Source organism: Molothrus ater, chromosome 3, assembly GCF_012460135.2.
Source record: "Molothrus ater isolate BHLD 08-10-18 breed brown headed cowbird chromosome 3, BPBGC_Mater_1.1, whole genome shotgun sequence".
NCBI lineage: Eukaryota > Metazoa > Chordata > Aves > Passeriformes > Icteridae > Molothrus > Molothrus ater.
The window spans coordinates 68713583-68728620 of NC_050480.2; the positions used below are offsets into that span (position 1 = coordinate 68713583).

The 15038-nt window shown below is 40.6% G+C and overlaps 1 protein-coding gene across 1 annotated transcript in view; it reads right to left on the reverse strand.

The window, feature by feature from the left end:
* The window catches only part of ARMC2 (armadillo repeat containing 2), a 70453-nt gene extending 59289 nt beyond the window's left edge, over window positions 1–11164 (reverse strand). The window contains exons 1-7 of the mRNA XM_036380182.2: window positions 10976–11164; window positions 10679–10731; window positions 7935–8182; window positions 7237–7309; window positions 4882–5053; window positions 3480–3690; window positions 2766–2782 (exon numbers count right to left, since the gene is read on the reverse strand). Of these exons, the coding sequence (XP_036236075.1) occupies window positions 2766–2782; window positions 3480–3690; window positions 4882–5053; window positions 7237–7309; window positions 7935–8152 (691 nt within the window). The 5' untranslated portion in view covers window positions 8153–8182; window positions 10679–10731; window positions 10976–11164. The remainder of the gene's footprint in view (window positions 1–2765; window positions 2783–3479; window positions 3691–4881; window positions 5054–7236; window positions 7310–7934; window positions 8183–10678; window positions 10732–10975) is intronic.
* Window positions 11165–15038: the final 3874 nt, after the last annotated feature.

The window sequence follows — 15038 nt, forward strand, 5'->3', positions numbered from 1 at the left end:
CAGTACCTGCTAATCCTTTTGTAGCTCTTTATAAAACTCACTTATTAAAAAAGAACAAGCCACTTGGGAATGAACTGTTTGCCTCCAAACTCTTCCTCACTCAAGGCACCTCTGCTTTTAAGAAGTCCTGGAATAACATCTAAGCTTTCAGAATATTGAGAAATTGGAATGGAAAAAAAAAAATCATCATTCTTTCACACCTGGGAAACTGTTGCTCTTCATCTCTTCATCAGCAAATCTGCCATCACTGTTGACACTTCTCTTGAAATATATGAATGCAGAAAACATTTTAGAAGTTTCACTTCTATAGCAATCACAATAGATGGCAAGGCACAATGGTTAGAGGAAGGTGTAAACAAAACTGAGCTTCCTTATGATTGCCAGAAATTGTTCCTAGGTTTCCTGAGGCAACATGTCAATAAATTCAATCTGCTTCAATTAATATACCTATTCTATTACATCTAGAATGTTATTTGCAAAACAGAATTGCAAACAAAATGGCAAATGGCTTTTTCCCTCAAAAGGTCATTTTCTCTTTTTCCCCCAGTACCTTTACAAGGCAGTTGTGATTTCATTAGCACTGTTCAGTCTTTTCTTCAGTCTTTGGGACAACAAAAGAATGTGAGACAGAAAGTGATCAAGTCTCTTGTTGGAATAGAATACCTCCCCCTTTAAAATAAATATAATAGCACTAATGGCAGGAATCTGCCATGCTATTTTGTCATGCTCTACTGTTTCCTCATTAGCAGAAAAAGGGTTTAATTAGGAAAGTTATTTCAGTACATGTATAGGAACTGTAGGGAAAGGGGAGTAGGAAGTCCCATGCCTCCCCCTGTATGAAGTACACTACATCTACAATCCCCTTGCTTAATTCCTGTAAGGGTTTTAAGTCACTGCAGTACAGAATTGAGGTTGACACCTGCTTCATGTAGAAAATGACAGGACACTAGATAATAAAAGATTTGACATTCCTTTAAGCTTTCATCCTATTACTCCTGAATGCGATGTACTTTAAATAGAAAATATCTTGTAACCCTATACAAGATACCTCAAGTATTTATTATACAGAACCAGATGCAATCTAACCTTACAATCATCTAGTAAACATGTTCTACTGAGAAAGAATGCCAAATCTCTCACTGCAATGGCCCCTCTATGGTTCTGGAGCCTTTTACATACAACTATCATGAAGACCAAACCCAACAAACTGTATGGAAGGCGAGGTTTGTGGTACCTTTCAACTGCCGTGTCAGAAGAAGAATGACATCTTTGAACTCACCCAAGCACACAGAACAAGGTCTGCCTGACTTGTGGAGTATCATACACAAACACTGGACCAATGTGCTCTTTGGTCTTAGCAAGAAGATACAACATATGAGAGCAGCTGAGATTATCCACACCCATCCCATCACATGATGGCCTGAACTGCTTGGGCTGATACAGATGAGGGACCTTTGTCTGTGGCTAAAGGGAAAGCATTTTGTATTACTCTTGTGCATCTTGCAGCACTGCAGATATACATGGTGCTCTAAGCCTAATGAGCACCTAAATGGTGTCAGGAAGCTTTGCTTCCTAAGCATTGGCAAAAAACAGCTCTGACTCAAGTACACAGAAGAGGACTCACAGGAGAGGTAAAAATGGACTATTTAAAAATATGCATCTTGCATCCAACACAGAAGATGGAGGAATGTTATATTTTTCTACCATTTTGGAGAGAACTAGTCAGAACAATATTCGAGAGCAATTTTTGGTATTATGTTAAGGCCAGTAATTTGAGATCTAATTTAACTGATGTATGAGACTCATGGTTGCAAAAAGCATCAGTAACAAAAATGCAAAACCAAAAATTTGCAGAGCTCTTGTTCTTAGAAGGAGAAGTGTAGAATTTTGAACAGACAGGAAGCATGCCTAATGGGTTAGCTGTTCCATTATACATGCAAGTTTTAAAATTATGACTGAGAAAGAAGATGATTCTTTTGAATTAGCGAAAGTATCAACTAACCCTTTCCTGTCAGAGGCATTTGGACACCATCAACCAAAACAGCAACCCAAACAGAAAGCAGAACTGAACACAGCAGGATGCATATTCCACAAAAGGAACTATCCACTATCTCCACTGCAACACTGAAGTACTTCACACCACACCTTTATTAAATAAAATTCAAACTACAGTAAATTATGTAGTATGATAATCCAACTAGTCTTTATCTAAGAAGTTATTAGATCACTGATTTTAAAGAGAGAAAATTATATTGCAGTAAAGTATTCTCCTTAGGTGCTTAACCTTTCTTTTTTTTTCACCTACTTTTTTCATCTCTGCTCTTATTTTCTCATTCATCCTCCACACTCATGAGTTTTTCTTTGCTACAACAAATCTTCATTCTTTTAGAATCTGTCTTTTTTTTAAATCATGCTTACAGTTTAATTTAAAGAGTCCTTTGATAGCTCTGTTATGTATCATTTACTGTAAGAGCCTCAATGGACAACATTCTCTTACACTATTAAGTGCTATCATCAAGTTAGTAAATGAAAGGCCTTTCATTTTATAAAATTAAGAACATAGTCTTTAATATCAAAGGTGCTTAAGAATATCCAGGGAAATAGCTTTTCCCTAAGCATACAAACATGCTAGAAAGAAGATACTTACTGGCAAATATGTCTTTTTAATAGTGAACAAGTTTTACAAGGATGTGTTTTGAAAATAAAGTGTTTTTCATTCTTTGTTGCTGAGACTGCCAGATCTGTCAATGTTATTAGCACAAAACAGTTGTTCATCTGACTGCTAATGCAGCAACTGATACACCAACTACCCACAGTGCCACAGGGCTATTGCTCCCTGTGCAAGAATTCACATCTATATCAAAAGAAAAACAAACTAGTTGATTATGAACTAAAGAATGGATATGATATTCCAGGTCCAGTAAAAACAGACTGCAGGCATGTGAGTCTCATTAATCTCTTACACCTACTTGGTCATGTAAAAAGAAAAAAAAAGAACTAAAAATTAAAAGTCACAAAAAAATTCTGCTTCTATTGCTAAAGAGTTTTAGCCTGGTTTTGGTGTATGATCACATACCTGAACTGAAAGCATGGCTCTGCTCATCTGTCAAGCTAAGTGAAGAATGGCATAGCACCTTAAAACAACAGGACTAAACTATGAAAGCAAGCACATTAAATTTAAACTTGAGAATTTTACACACAGTGGCTAGAAGACTTGGTTTTGAAATGTTAATGATCAAACAATCACATCAAATAAATTTCTACCACCAATATTTTACAAATTAGTCTTTTGAATGTACAAACTTCCTAAAAGAAGAAATGTAAATTTTTCTTATAATCTAAACACAGTTTCATTTTGAAGCAGATGTAATGTTACCTTCAGATACCATTAATTTTAAGCATTTTGATATTGCACAATTGAGTAACCAGGAAGAGGGCTGTATGGAAGATGTACATTACCATACTTGACCAATGCTGACCTTTCTCCTTGCAGCTGAAGTGAAAAGTTTCCTGGTGTCCCTTCCATGGAGTCTTCATTTCCTGATCTGCTGGTATGTTCATTACAAATTAATTGTTTACTCTCATCATTAAATGATGTGTACAACTTTTGTTCTGTTAAGCAGTTATTATTACTTCTGTCAAGACTATTCATCATCATAGTTGGCTCTTCAAAATCAAGTTTCATTTCATCTGAAACAGTCAAAGAGAAGACATTTTGTTCAAGTGTTATTAATTACTGCTTGTCATGTTACATTATCAAAATTTGCTTGTATCAATTTAAAAGCTGAGAAAGTTTAAGACTATTAAGAGTAACGTAGTCAGTTACTCAGAAGTCAGTCTTCTTATGAACAGCATTTCTTAAAGTCTTTTGGGGTTGTGTTTAAAGTTTTAATATTTAAGTTTTAATCATCTCCATGATTTCCCTTTTACAAATAGGTGGATTGTACCTGGTGAAAAAAAGTGATTGTATTTCAGGACCTGAATATTATGAAGGAACTCAGGAAAAAGGTAGCTGTTAATCCTGTAGCTTCTATGTACATACAAGAAGAACCTCCACAAATAAAACCCCTCACATAACATTTGCATGATCCCAAAAAGGAAGAGACCAAGGCAGGTTACAAATACACCAGCTTCTCAACTTCTTCAATTAGTAACATCAGCTTATTAAGGCTATATGAAGTGACACATTATATAAAGATATATTTATAGAATAAATACATAAAAATGAAGTAAAGTTTAGTAAGTAAAAAGGAGATATTCAGTTTATAATGTAAAGTAACAATCCCAGACAGTGTAAGAACTGTCATTATAAATGAGTCTTCTGAAATAAAGACAGTCCCAGCACACTTTATTATGAGTCAGCATGCAGGAAGCCAAGATGCCATTTCCTATCTTCAAGAAAATTACTTTTAAATCCCACATTTGGTGACCTTTATTAAACCTCCACTAATAAAACTCTTAACAACAAATACGATGTATTTGGAGGCCTGTCAAGACATATCATTCCTTTTTATTCCTCCTTTTAGGCTCAATAATCCATCAGGGAATCTCCTTAGATGATGGCATCTCATTATCTCTTCAAGCATGACAGCATTTAATGTTAATTTTACTGATGACAACTTTCAGTAAAATTCCATTACTTGGAAACCTATAGAAAGAAGAGGCACCTGAGTAGTTTTCAGCTCATTTTCAGTAGTGCAAGCCAGCATCATTTTGGGAAACCAGAGTTTCAAAACTGCCTTAAACCCATTTAAATACTTCCAGAATTCATACTGAAAGGACACACAAGTCCTTTAATGTATTAATAATTCATGTAATTACCAATATTAAAACCCATCATGCAGTAATCTTTATCGCAAATATGTATCAAAACATTCTTACTCTGATTCAGAGGAACCACCTTAGCAGAAAATAAATCTTTCAGAGAAGTTGCTCTAAATAAGCCTTTGCAAGCTTTGCTGACTTTTCTAAGCTCTGCAGCATCAGCAGGAGGTGTTGGATGGAAAACAGAAGAAGCTTCATCTTTTTTTTCAGAAATTATTACTACTGGTTTCTGTGACAGAAATAAAGAAGACTTTTAAACAAAAGCACAGATAATTTAATTTTCATTTAAGTAAAAAATAAAAAAAACCAAACCTACATAACTTCTAACAAAGGGCTAAGTTCAAAATAGAACAGGAGTTACACTGGCTTGCTCATTAAGAAATTTTCATATTCTGAATCTAATGATATCATTCCACCCAACAAACCAGATGTCTATATCATTATCACCACAGAAAGCCAACATTCAGAGGTGCAGAAAACAAAACCTAGCTTGAGTAGAACTCAGAATTATTTATTCCTCGTAAGTACTCATTTAACTACATCTGCAGCAAGCTTATTTATCAAAGAAAATATTGTGCCAATGACTATTGTCAACAATTCTAGAGATACATCTATTCTTTGATTTGCTTTTGAGCACTAAAACAGTATTTCCAAAGCACTCCAAATATGTTCACATCATATGTACTACTTTCTGTCACACTGAGACAAATCATGCAGATCCAGAAACATGAAAGTCCTAGTTTTTTTATGTCAGTGTCTTGCATCTTAGAGGAGGTGAATAAGTCCCTGAATCTCTAGTATCAAGTACTTGTTGTGCCCTTGACCTACATAAAGTACTGACCTCTAATACCAATACCAATTTCCTTAAAATAAAGAATCCACTAAAAAGTCTCCAGCCAATACTTCAGAGCTCTCTATAGTATTAAGGAGCCAGCAGGTGAGACTGACTACTTACAACCACCACAATTAATATGAACTCTTAATTTACAGTGTATTAACTTATACCCATTGATAAAGAAAAAAAAATCAGGTTTTGCATTCGTCAGTAGTTTTCTCTAATTTTTTTCCACTCTCACAAAATACATGAAAATTTAACACCAGTTCTTAAATCCAAATGTAGATATACTTAATCTAAATAGAAGTATGCTCAGAATTTTTTAAACTTGATTCATGTAAATACATTCCCTTATCCAAATTACTAAAGTATAAATTTTCTTAGATATTTCCCCTAATTTCCTAAAGAATTTCCTAAAGGTTCCTGTCTGGAAAAAGCAATGTATACAGCAAGTACATTTAATTGCTATAGCATGCTCTGTTATCTTTGGTACTAAACAAACAGTCGTGACTTAATCTTATATTTAAAGACCAAATATAAAAAAACCTGTGAAAGAGCAGATACACTTATAAATTGAAAACAATTCACAGCTTTCACAGAGGGAGAAAAGTGGTTCTTAAAGGACCTCTATCTGTTTTGAAATAAAACTACAATCATGACATTTTATAGAAATGTAAGCCAAATAGAAAGCAACCTAGTTACTTTCAAGTTACTGTTCACAGAACCACAAAATAGATGAGGTTGGAAAGGACCTCTGGAGGTCCAAGCCCTGTATTCAACTACAGCCACCTAACCTCAGTTGCCCAGGACCATGCCCAAGAAGCTTTTGAAGATCTCTGCGCAACCTGTGCCAAGGCCTCATCACCTCACAGCGGGAAAACTGTTTCCTGAGGTTCAGAGGAAACCTCCTGTGTCCCCGTTTGTGCCCTCTGCCTCTGGTCCAGTCACTGCAAAGAGGCTGGTCCCATCCTCTTTGCACCCACCTTTCAGGTATTTACATCCATGGATAAGGTCCTCCCTTGGTCTTCTCCAGGCTGAACATTCTCATGTCTCCCTGTCCCTTCATCACCTTTGGGGCCATTCATCAGATTCTCTCCAGTAGCTCCATGTCTTTCTCATACTGTGGAGCCCAGAACTGCATACCAGCACTCCAGGTGCTGAGTAGAGGGGAAGGATCACTTTCCCTCAACCTGCTGCCAACACTCCTCCTAATGCAGCCCCAGATACCATCAGCCACTTTCTTAACAGCCAGGGCATGCTGTTGGCACATGTCCATGCTCATGAACTTCACCTATTTTAGTAAACTTACACTGAAAGAAAGCTGACTCAATTATCAGCCTTCTGATTCTTGTTAATGTCACTTTGAATCATAAAGCAATACAGCAATATTTAAGTAGTTTAAATTATTTTCCAGTTTCTTTTGGGGTAAAAATGACAAAACTGACTTTATAAGTCTCAGACTAATGTTACAACAAGCCTCCACTTTTCCCAAATGTCTTTAAACCATTTATTTTCCTAACACTACCAAGACACATATTTTATATCAGTACTGCATGAGTTATTTCCAGAGTACTTACATGAGTCAGTGGACTTAGACGAACACCAGAATTCGGTCTTGATTCAGATGAATCAGAACTGGAAGTATCAAGACTAATGAAGAAATGAAACATAGTTAGAATAAAGCAGACCCAGAGTTGTGTGACCAGATGGTTTTTTTAAGTGCATGCTTCTTCCCTTTGCCAGTGAACACGGGGAAAGGGAAGAAAGGAAAAGTGACAAGAGCACATCAGCACATCAAGGTAACAAAACTCCACCTAGAAATAATTTTGAGGTAGTAAAAACTCTGTTTGAAAATGAGCATTTCAAACTGCAGGACCTAAAATTTCACATTTAAAAGAACTCAGAAGGCTCTGAAAAAAGATCTAGCACATAGGTTATAGGAAACAAGCAAGCTTTCACATGTTCTAGGAAAAAAGCTGAAGACTATCTCAATTAAAAACATTCAATTGTCTCAAGAAAAGGTAAGTAACAGACTATTTTCTTATACTATTCTACACATAAAAACTAGTGTATAGTGACTGCCTCTGGTAGCTCTAAGCCAGAGAAACTTGCTGGACATGTAGATTAACACCAACAGTAAAGATCATTAGAAGAAGGCAAAGGATGTGATTAGGAATACAGATTAACACAGGGAAAATAACCACCAGAAGCATAACTAGAGAATCAAATCTCTTGCTGCTAAAGGATATTTCAAAACATCTTAAAGCCACAGTACCTAAAAAGTACAGGGCGTCTATTTTGAGGACATCGTGAGGATTGAGATCCAGAAAGTTTCCTTTGTTCATCTGTAGGTGTGAATGGTCTTTGAGTTTTCACTGTTCGTAGAGCATCTCTGGCTTCATTTACAATCTCAGAACTGGTCCTAGGCTTTGCCATTGACAGCCAGTAGAATGGTTCTGCTTTTCTTCTGTTTTCAGTCTTTGAAGCTTGCATTCCTCTGCAAAGTACTGCACAGGAAGAAGACTGGAAAATATATGTGAATGGCACAAAGTATTATGCTAGTTTTAAATTACAAACTATTAATTCATCACTGGTTATGCTACCACAGTAAATCCTAGGCAGTGCTGAAATAGAGGGAAATAAGGTACACTGATAATGCATTTCCTCTCTATTGTTCACTTCTGTAGGATAATACTCAAAAACAGAAAGCATCTGACATGGATGATCTACCATCAGTTTGTTTATAGGATACTAAAATATGTCACTGTGCTTCATGGGCCAAATGTGGTCCTCTACAATCCATAGAAAATCTGTTTCTTGACACTTGGTTACTTGTGAAACACCACAGGAATTCAATAATATGCTGCAAAGACACAGGTTCTACCAACTTAGGAAAAACCCAATATATATTATTGACCTTACCAAGGGCAGCTTCCTAATATGTCAGAGGCACCATTATCAGTAACTGAAGCACAGTTATCAGTAATTGATGAGCAGAGACAAGGAAGAACAGGCAATCCATTTTTTTCCTCTGAAAGAAACGACTCCCCAACCCAACCCCAAGCACAGGCAAAGAAAGACAACACTAATGTAAGTGATAAACCCAAACTTCCAATCAGCATTCTGTCCTGCTGTAGTTTCCGGGAAATGCAATGGGCAGTGACAGAGTTGCTCCATCACCTCCTGGACCCACAACCCATCACTATCATGGTGCAGTTCTCTGTAGGTATCATCCTTGTCATTTTACAGCAAACTCATCACGAGTCTTACACCATGCAAAATTCCTCTTCTGCTTTCAGACTTACCTAAAAACAAAAATATGTTTCTGCACTGTGACTCAGACCATCTGGTAACTTCTATTCTCTTACACAGTTTATGACAATGAACTGACAGTAGATCAGACACCATCATCTGGGTTATTTCTAAACTATGGAGTAAAAGAAAAATCTTATATCCTTAGTTTCTTATTCAGTTCTTCCTGTTCTGCAGTCTAACTTTTTCAGCTGCTTCTTCTTTCTTTGAGAGCCTGCACATTCTGGTAGTGTCTGTCATTGTTGCACATCCAATATAAAATTGGATAAGGAGAACTGCACCAAATCTTTCACTAAATGATGCATAGTTTAAAAAACCTCAGGAACAGATCAGGAGCCTGAGACTAACAGTCTTTTTAATATTTCCAACTACAATTAATATATTACTTGTCTTCACTGTGACTAAATTTTGTTCTCTATGCTCAATACTCTTCCCTCCATTACAATGTGATAAAAAAAACAGTACGGAATTCCACTGCAGCCGTCTGTTTAGAAAAAAATTAACCAGTTCTCACTGGAAAAAGGAAGGTAGGCTATCATTCCCTATTCCCCCAGCTACTGGAAACCAGAATTTTGACCTTAAGTGGAAGGTCTCCTCTGTAGGCCTTACGTGTCTGATACAGTTGGCAATGGTCCTGTACAGGGCCAGGAGCTGGACTTCATGATCCTTGAGAGTCCCTTCCAACTCAGCATATTCTGTGATTCTGTAATTTTGCTCCCCGGGCCCAGCAGGAACAGATAGAGGGAAGACTGCAGCATCAATGGGGACAGCATAACTGGTACACACAGATCTTGTCCCTCACTACTGTCACCATTTCCAAGAAGCCTTTAACTTGCACAAGTGAAGAGCTCCTCTCTGACTCTGCTGGGAGGTAGAAGAGTATCACAGCAGTGTCTGAAAAGCCATACTTGGGCTCTTGTCCTTATTCCCCAATTGTTTACTCCAGAAGTCTGGTCTTTGCTGTATAGGAAGATTTTTAAGCAGTAGAGAGCAGTACAGAATCCACACATTACTCCCAGCAATGTCCAGAAGTGAGACAGCTGTACTCTCACAGCTCTTATCTCAGTTCAATCAAGATGAGAGAAGCATGGCTGGCTACATCAGACATGGCACCACATTGGCTCTGCCATCTCACACTGCCTCTGCCATCCTCTTTCCCATCTCAAGACCAGTGTCATTAAATTGTTAGGGTGCAGAGTGGGTGTATTTGCAATCACTAAGTACAGTGAGGAGAAGCCCTGTATTCAGGCTATGAACATTCTGCTCTCTGACATCCAAACCATGTTCTGTATGCCCTAGCAAATCTCTAGAACAGTTAGCACACAGATACAGGTTTAGTAAGAATCCCAGAATCTCTGAGGTTGGAAGAGACCTTTAAGATCATCAAGTCCAAAGCCAACCCTGCACTGCCCCTGTAACCCCTAAACCATATCAATCACTGCCCAATCCAGACGCCTCCTAAACACACCCAAGGCTGGTGACTCCATCACCTTCCTGGCCAACCTATTCCAGTGCATGGCCATCCTTACAGTGAATTTACTTTTTCTAATATCTAATCTGCATCTCCCCGTCTCAGCTTAAGGCCATTTCCTCCTGTCCTTTCACTGCAGGCACGGTAGAAGAGCTGGGCCCCCACCTCACTACATCCTCCTTTCAGATGTAAACAACAGCTATTATTAGACATAGTTCTGATTCACAGAAACTTACCAATCACAATTGATGCACTTTCACCCCGGTGAAATTTTGACGCAGAGAAATCGCTATCAAAGAGAAAATAGCATGAAGTTAGGAGAGCCGAGTTCTCAGCGGAGTGAGGTTTCCAGCGCAGCCGTGGGTCAACACGTCCCAGAGGAACCCCCCAAACAAGCAGCACCTGTGGAGTAAACGCTGTCCCAACCCACACCCGGCAATCGCGCCTCCCTCCCGAGCACGGGAAAGCTGCCGGGAAGCGGCACAGGGATTATCAGTCTCCGGCCGCTTTCCAAAGCCTCCCGCCCGACTTACCGCACAGTCCGGCCCTTCGCCCCCGCCCGGCCAGGCGACACCCCCAGGGACGAGCGCTACGGCCGGCGGGGGCACCGGGCGCTGCCCGGGGGACTCGGTCGGGACCCGCCAGCGCCTCCGCAGGGCCCCAGCCTCGCTCGGCCGCCCGCCGTTCCCATAGCAACCGTCCGCGCCGCGCCGCCGCCAGGCCCGAGGCCGAGCCCGAGCGGGGCCGCGCCCCCCGCGCCGCCGCCGCCGCGCCCGCGGGGCCGCCCGGGCACCCCGGGGCGCACGCGCCAGCACCTGCGGGCGCGTGCGCGGCGCGGCCGCTGCCCGGCCGGGATGGCGAGTCCAGATCCCAGGGATGGCGAGCCCAGATCCAGGGATGGCGTGCCCAGATCGCGGGGATGGCGTGCCCAGATCCCGGGGATGGCGTGCCCAGATCCCGGGGATGGCGTGCCCAGATCCCAGGGATGGCGTGCCCAGATCCCGGGGATGGCGTGCCCAGATCCAGGGATGGCGTGCCCAGATCGCGGGGATGGCGTGCCCAGATCCCGGGGATGGCGTACCCAGATCCCAGGGATGGCGTGCCCAGATCCAGGGATTGCGAGCCCAGATCGCGGGGATGGCGTGCCCAGATCGCGGGGATGGCGTGCCCAGATCGCGGGGATGGCGTGCCCAGATCCAGGGATGGCGTGCCCAGATCGCGGGGATGGCGAGCCCAGATCCCAGGGATGGCGTGCCCAGATCCAGGGATGGCGTGCCCAGATCCAGGGATGGCGTGCCCAGATCGCGGGGATGGCGTGCCCAGATCCCCGGGGCAATGCCCATGCGGGCTCCTGCCGCGGCGCTGTCCCGCAGCACTCTGCATTCCTGGTGGAGAGCTGTCCCCCGTGGCCAGTGCTGGCCCGCGTTCATGGACAGCGTGGTGGCACAAGCCAGGGCACGGCTCGCAGAAGTTACTGGGGTGACCTACTGTTGTTGCCAATTTGGGGACGCTAAACACAGACACGGGGCCCGGTTTAGACAGGAGGTGTTTTTTGTTCTGTGCAGGGTGCAAGGTGGAAGTGTTACACAAATCAACTCAGATTCTCAAAAATTTACAGAATCACAGAATCGGTTGACTTGGAAAAGACTTCTGAGATCATCGAGTCCAACTTATGACTGAACATCACCATGCCAACTAGACCATGGCACTAAGTGTCATGTCCTGTCTTTCCTTAAACTCCTCCAAGGGTCAGTGACTCCACCACCGCCATGGGCAGTCCATTTCAATTACACTAAATATACATTTTAGCAAACAAATCACAGTTCATTGGAAAATTCTCCTGTTGGTATTTAACCTTTATTGGTTTAACGATTTTCTTGCTTCTTATGCTAATTACTCCTCATGCTCAATCTTTCTCTTCTTTTGAGTTGGTGGGATTCTTGAGTTGGTGGCCAGTGGTGTTTGAGTCTCCACGGTGGCTGGAATCAAGAGGCTGTGAACTGGCAGTGATTCCTTGCATTATAAAGGGCAGGGGACCTGTGGCCAGACAGGTGACAAGAGACACAGCAAGTGACAATAGACAGACAGGTGACACAGCAGGAGCTGAACGCTCACAGGATAACCCCAGACTGTTGGATAAAAGCCCCGGTGATCCTCTGTTCAGGGTCACTCCTTTAAAGCTATGATGCCTGTTTCACTGATGAGGCAGGACTCTGTTTCCCAACCCCCTTCTCATTCTCTGTAACTCTCTGGGTGAATTGCTGGCCATTTCTGACTCTTTGGGTGTCAGCATCGTTTTAATACCTTCTCTCTGAGCTCAGACATGGTGTAGCAGCAGCCACAAACTCCTCTCCTGTGCCTGGGTCTCTCTGATCAGGCAGTGAAGGTTGGTTTGCTCACATTAGTGGTTCCCTGGCAGGGCAGAAGTGCTGTCACATCTCCCGCTTCCCTCCTGTTCTCTGGAAGGCCAAAAGATGGACATTTTCACATTGGCTGTAGCAGAGCTTCACACACATAGGTCCCACAGGCCAGATGGCTTTGTTGGAGTGGCACAAAGGGGTCACTTGCAGTGACTTCCCCAGGCTGCCTCCTGGCAAGGTCTCACCAAAAATGCATCCACCTCCAGGTTTGGGTCCCGTTGGGCAGATGAACCAGATGCTCCCTGAACAGCCCCCTCGCATGTCTCCTGCTATTGCAATGAGGAATGTGATCACAGCTTGTATCAGAAAATCTCCAGACATGTAACAACGACAAAGACAGGCCTTTTGTGGCAAGTGGGTTGCTTGTGACTGACTTTGTTCGCTATCTCTGAATGAATTTTGAAATTTATCTATAAACTGCTGTAGGAGGGTAGTTGTTACCTCTGTGAACAATAGAAAAACACAACAAATACAGCTCTATGCGACCAAGCTTCTTCCTTTGTTCCTTTATTATATACTTCAGATATATCTGAAAGCACTCCCTGAATAAATTCATCCTCTCTATATATTTATATGTAATTATCTATAAATCTCTTACTAGCTTGAAGTTCCTATTACTAATTGCTTGCTAACATAACTTTTACTTTTTCATGTTTGCTACATAAGAACCTTGTGGATATTTTAAATTTAATTTGTCTTTCTGATTTTTATGATAAGCTTTGTTATGCCACTCTCTTCTAGAAAAATACCCTCTTCCAGTTCCTTTTTTGATTCTGACAGGCATTATGATAGCAGTAAAAAGATCTCCATGTGTAACGCTACCTGGTTTACATAACACATGCCATTATCTCTGCTAGCTTCTACTTTATCTCTAATTATTAGGCATCTAGTCCTCTTTCTTTGGCAGCCAAGTTCAATACCTCAGAAGTAATGAAAACCTTGTTATTATGGTACCCGCTTTTCTCTGTATATTCTTCTTTAAAAGCCAAAAGAATGTGTGTGTGCATGTATGTATGCTATTTTCAGATCATTCACAGCTCATTTTCTGTTACTTTCTTCTGAACCTTTCTTTTATTGAAATAATACAAGGGAAGTTTCACAGAAAATTGTGTAGATCTGTTTCCTGGTAAAGCCAGTTTGAATTTCTTTTTACCGTTATCATTCTTTAAACAATTTTTAAATCCACCCCGTTAAACCCACTAAGCCTCCTTTCTTGGCTTCTTCTTTAATCCTTTTCATATGCACATTATTTCTCCTCTCTATTTTCTAGGTCATCAAATCGAACAGTTAAATTTTATTCATTTTCTGAGTTTTGGCAATTATAGCAAATATTTCTTTTGTGATCTCTCTCCTATGTATCAATTTTTATAACTTTCTCACTTAAATCCTTTCCATCCTGTGCTTTTTATTGAAGGAACTCTCTCAGCACCTCTTTTAAATGCAGGTACATAATCAAATCTTGTTTGCAGTAACAGTGCTTTAGGATGGAAATATCATCAAAACCTATAAATTGACTTGGTCTAAGTAAGCTAGTATTTGCTGAAGTGATTGCTAAGGTAAAAGCAGTGTGTTCTGAACATTTCTGCCTCACTAATGAAAGATATCCAATGAAAAAGTATTCAGTTATATACTATTCATTCAAATTGTTTTAATTTTTTTTTTATTTGAAAATCATGGAAGGGATTTTGTGCTGGTATCCAGTCTCAGGTTTTGGTCTGGCTAACTTAAATCTGTCTAGAGATGAAACTTACCTGAATGTCCAAGCATACCAAGCCTATATTTCAGTGCAATTCAGAATTAGTTAACAGTGTTAAGCACTTTGCCTGCCGAGTGTTCATTGACCACATTTGCTGCTTCTAGCTGCTGACCTGTAAAAGCAGCCTCAAGTGCAATTTGAGCAACACAAGAGACAATGTAACCCCCATTTTTCTGTATTTCTTTCCTCTTTTTCAAAATAAAACGACAGCCCCGCCCCCAATCTGGACAAAAATCTTCCTGTTATATTCAACCTTGTATAAACCATCTGGTATGTGCTGTTAAATAAGCTCAATGTTTTGTATCACTTGTAGATCATTACAAAGGCAGGTGGAGCTGTTCATTTTATAGCAGTTAGAAGCAACTCCTATATCAAGTGGCCTAATAAGTCTTAATAAAGCAAGTTTATGAAGATCTCCAT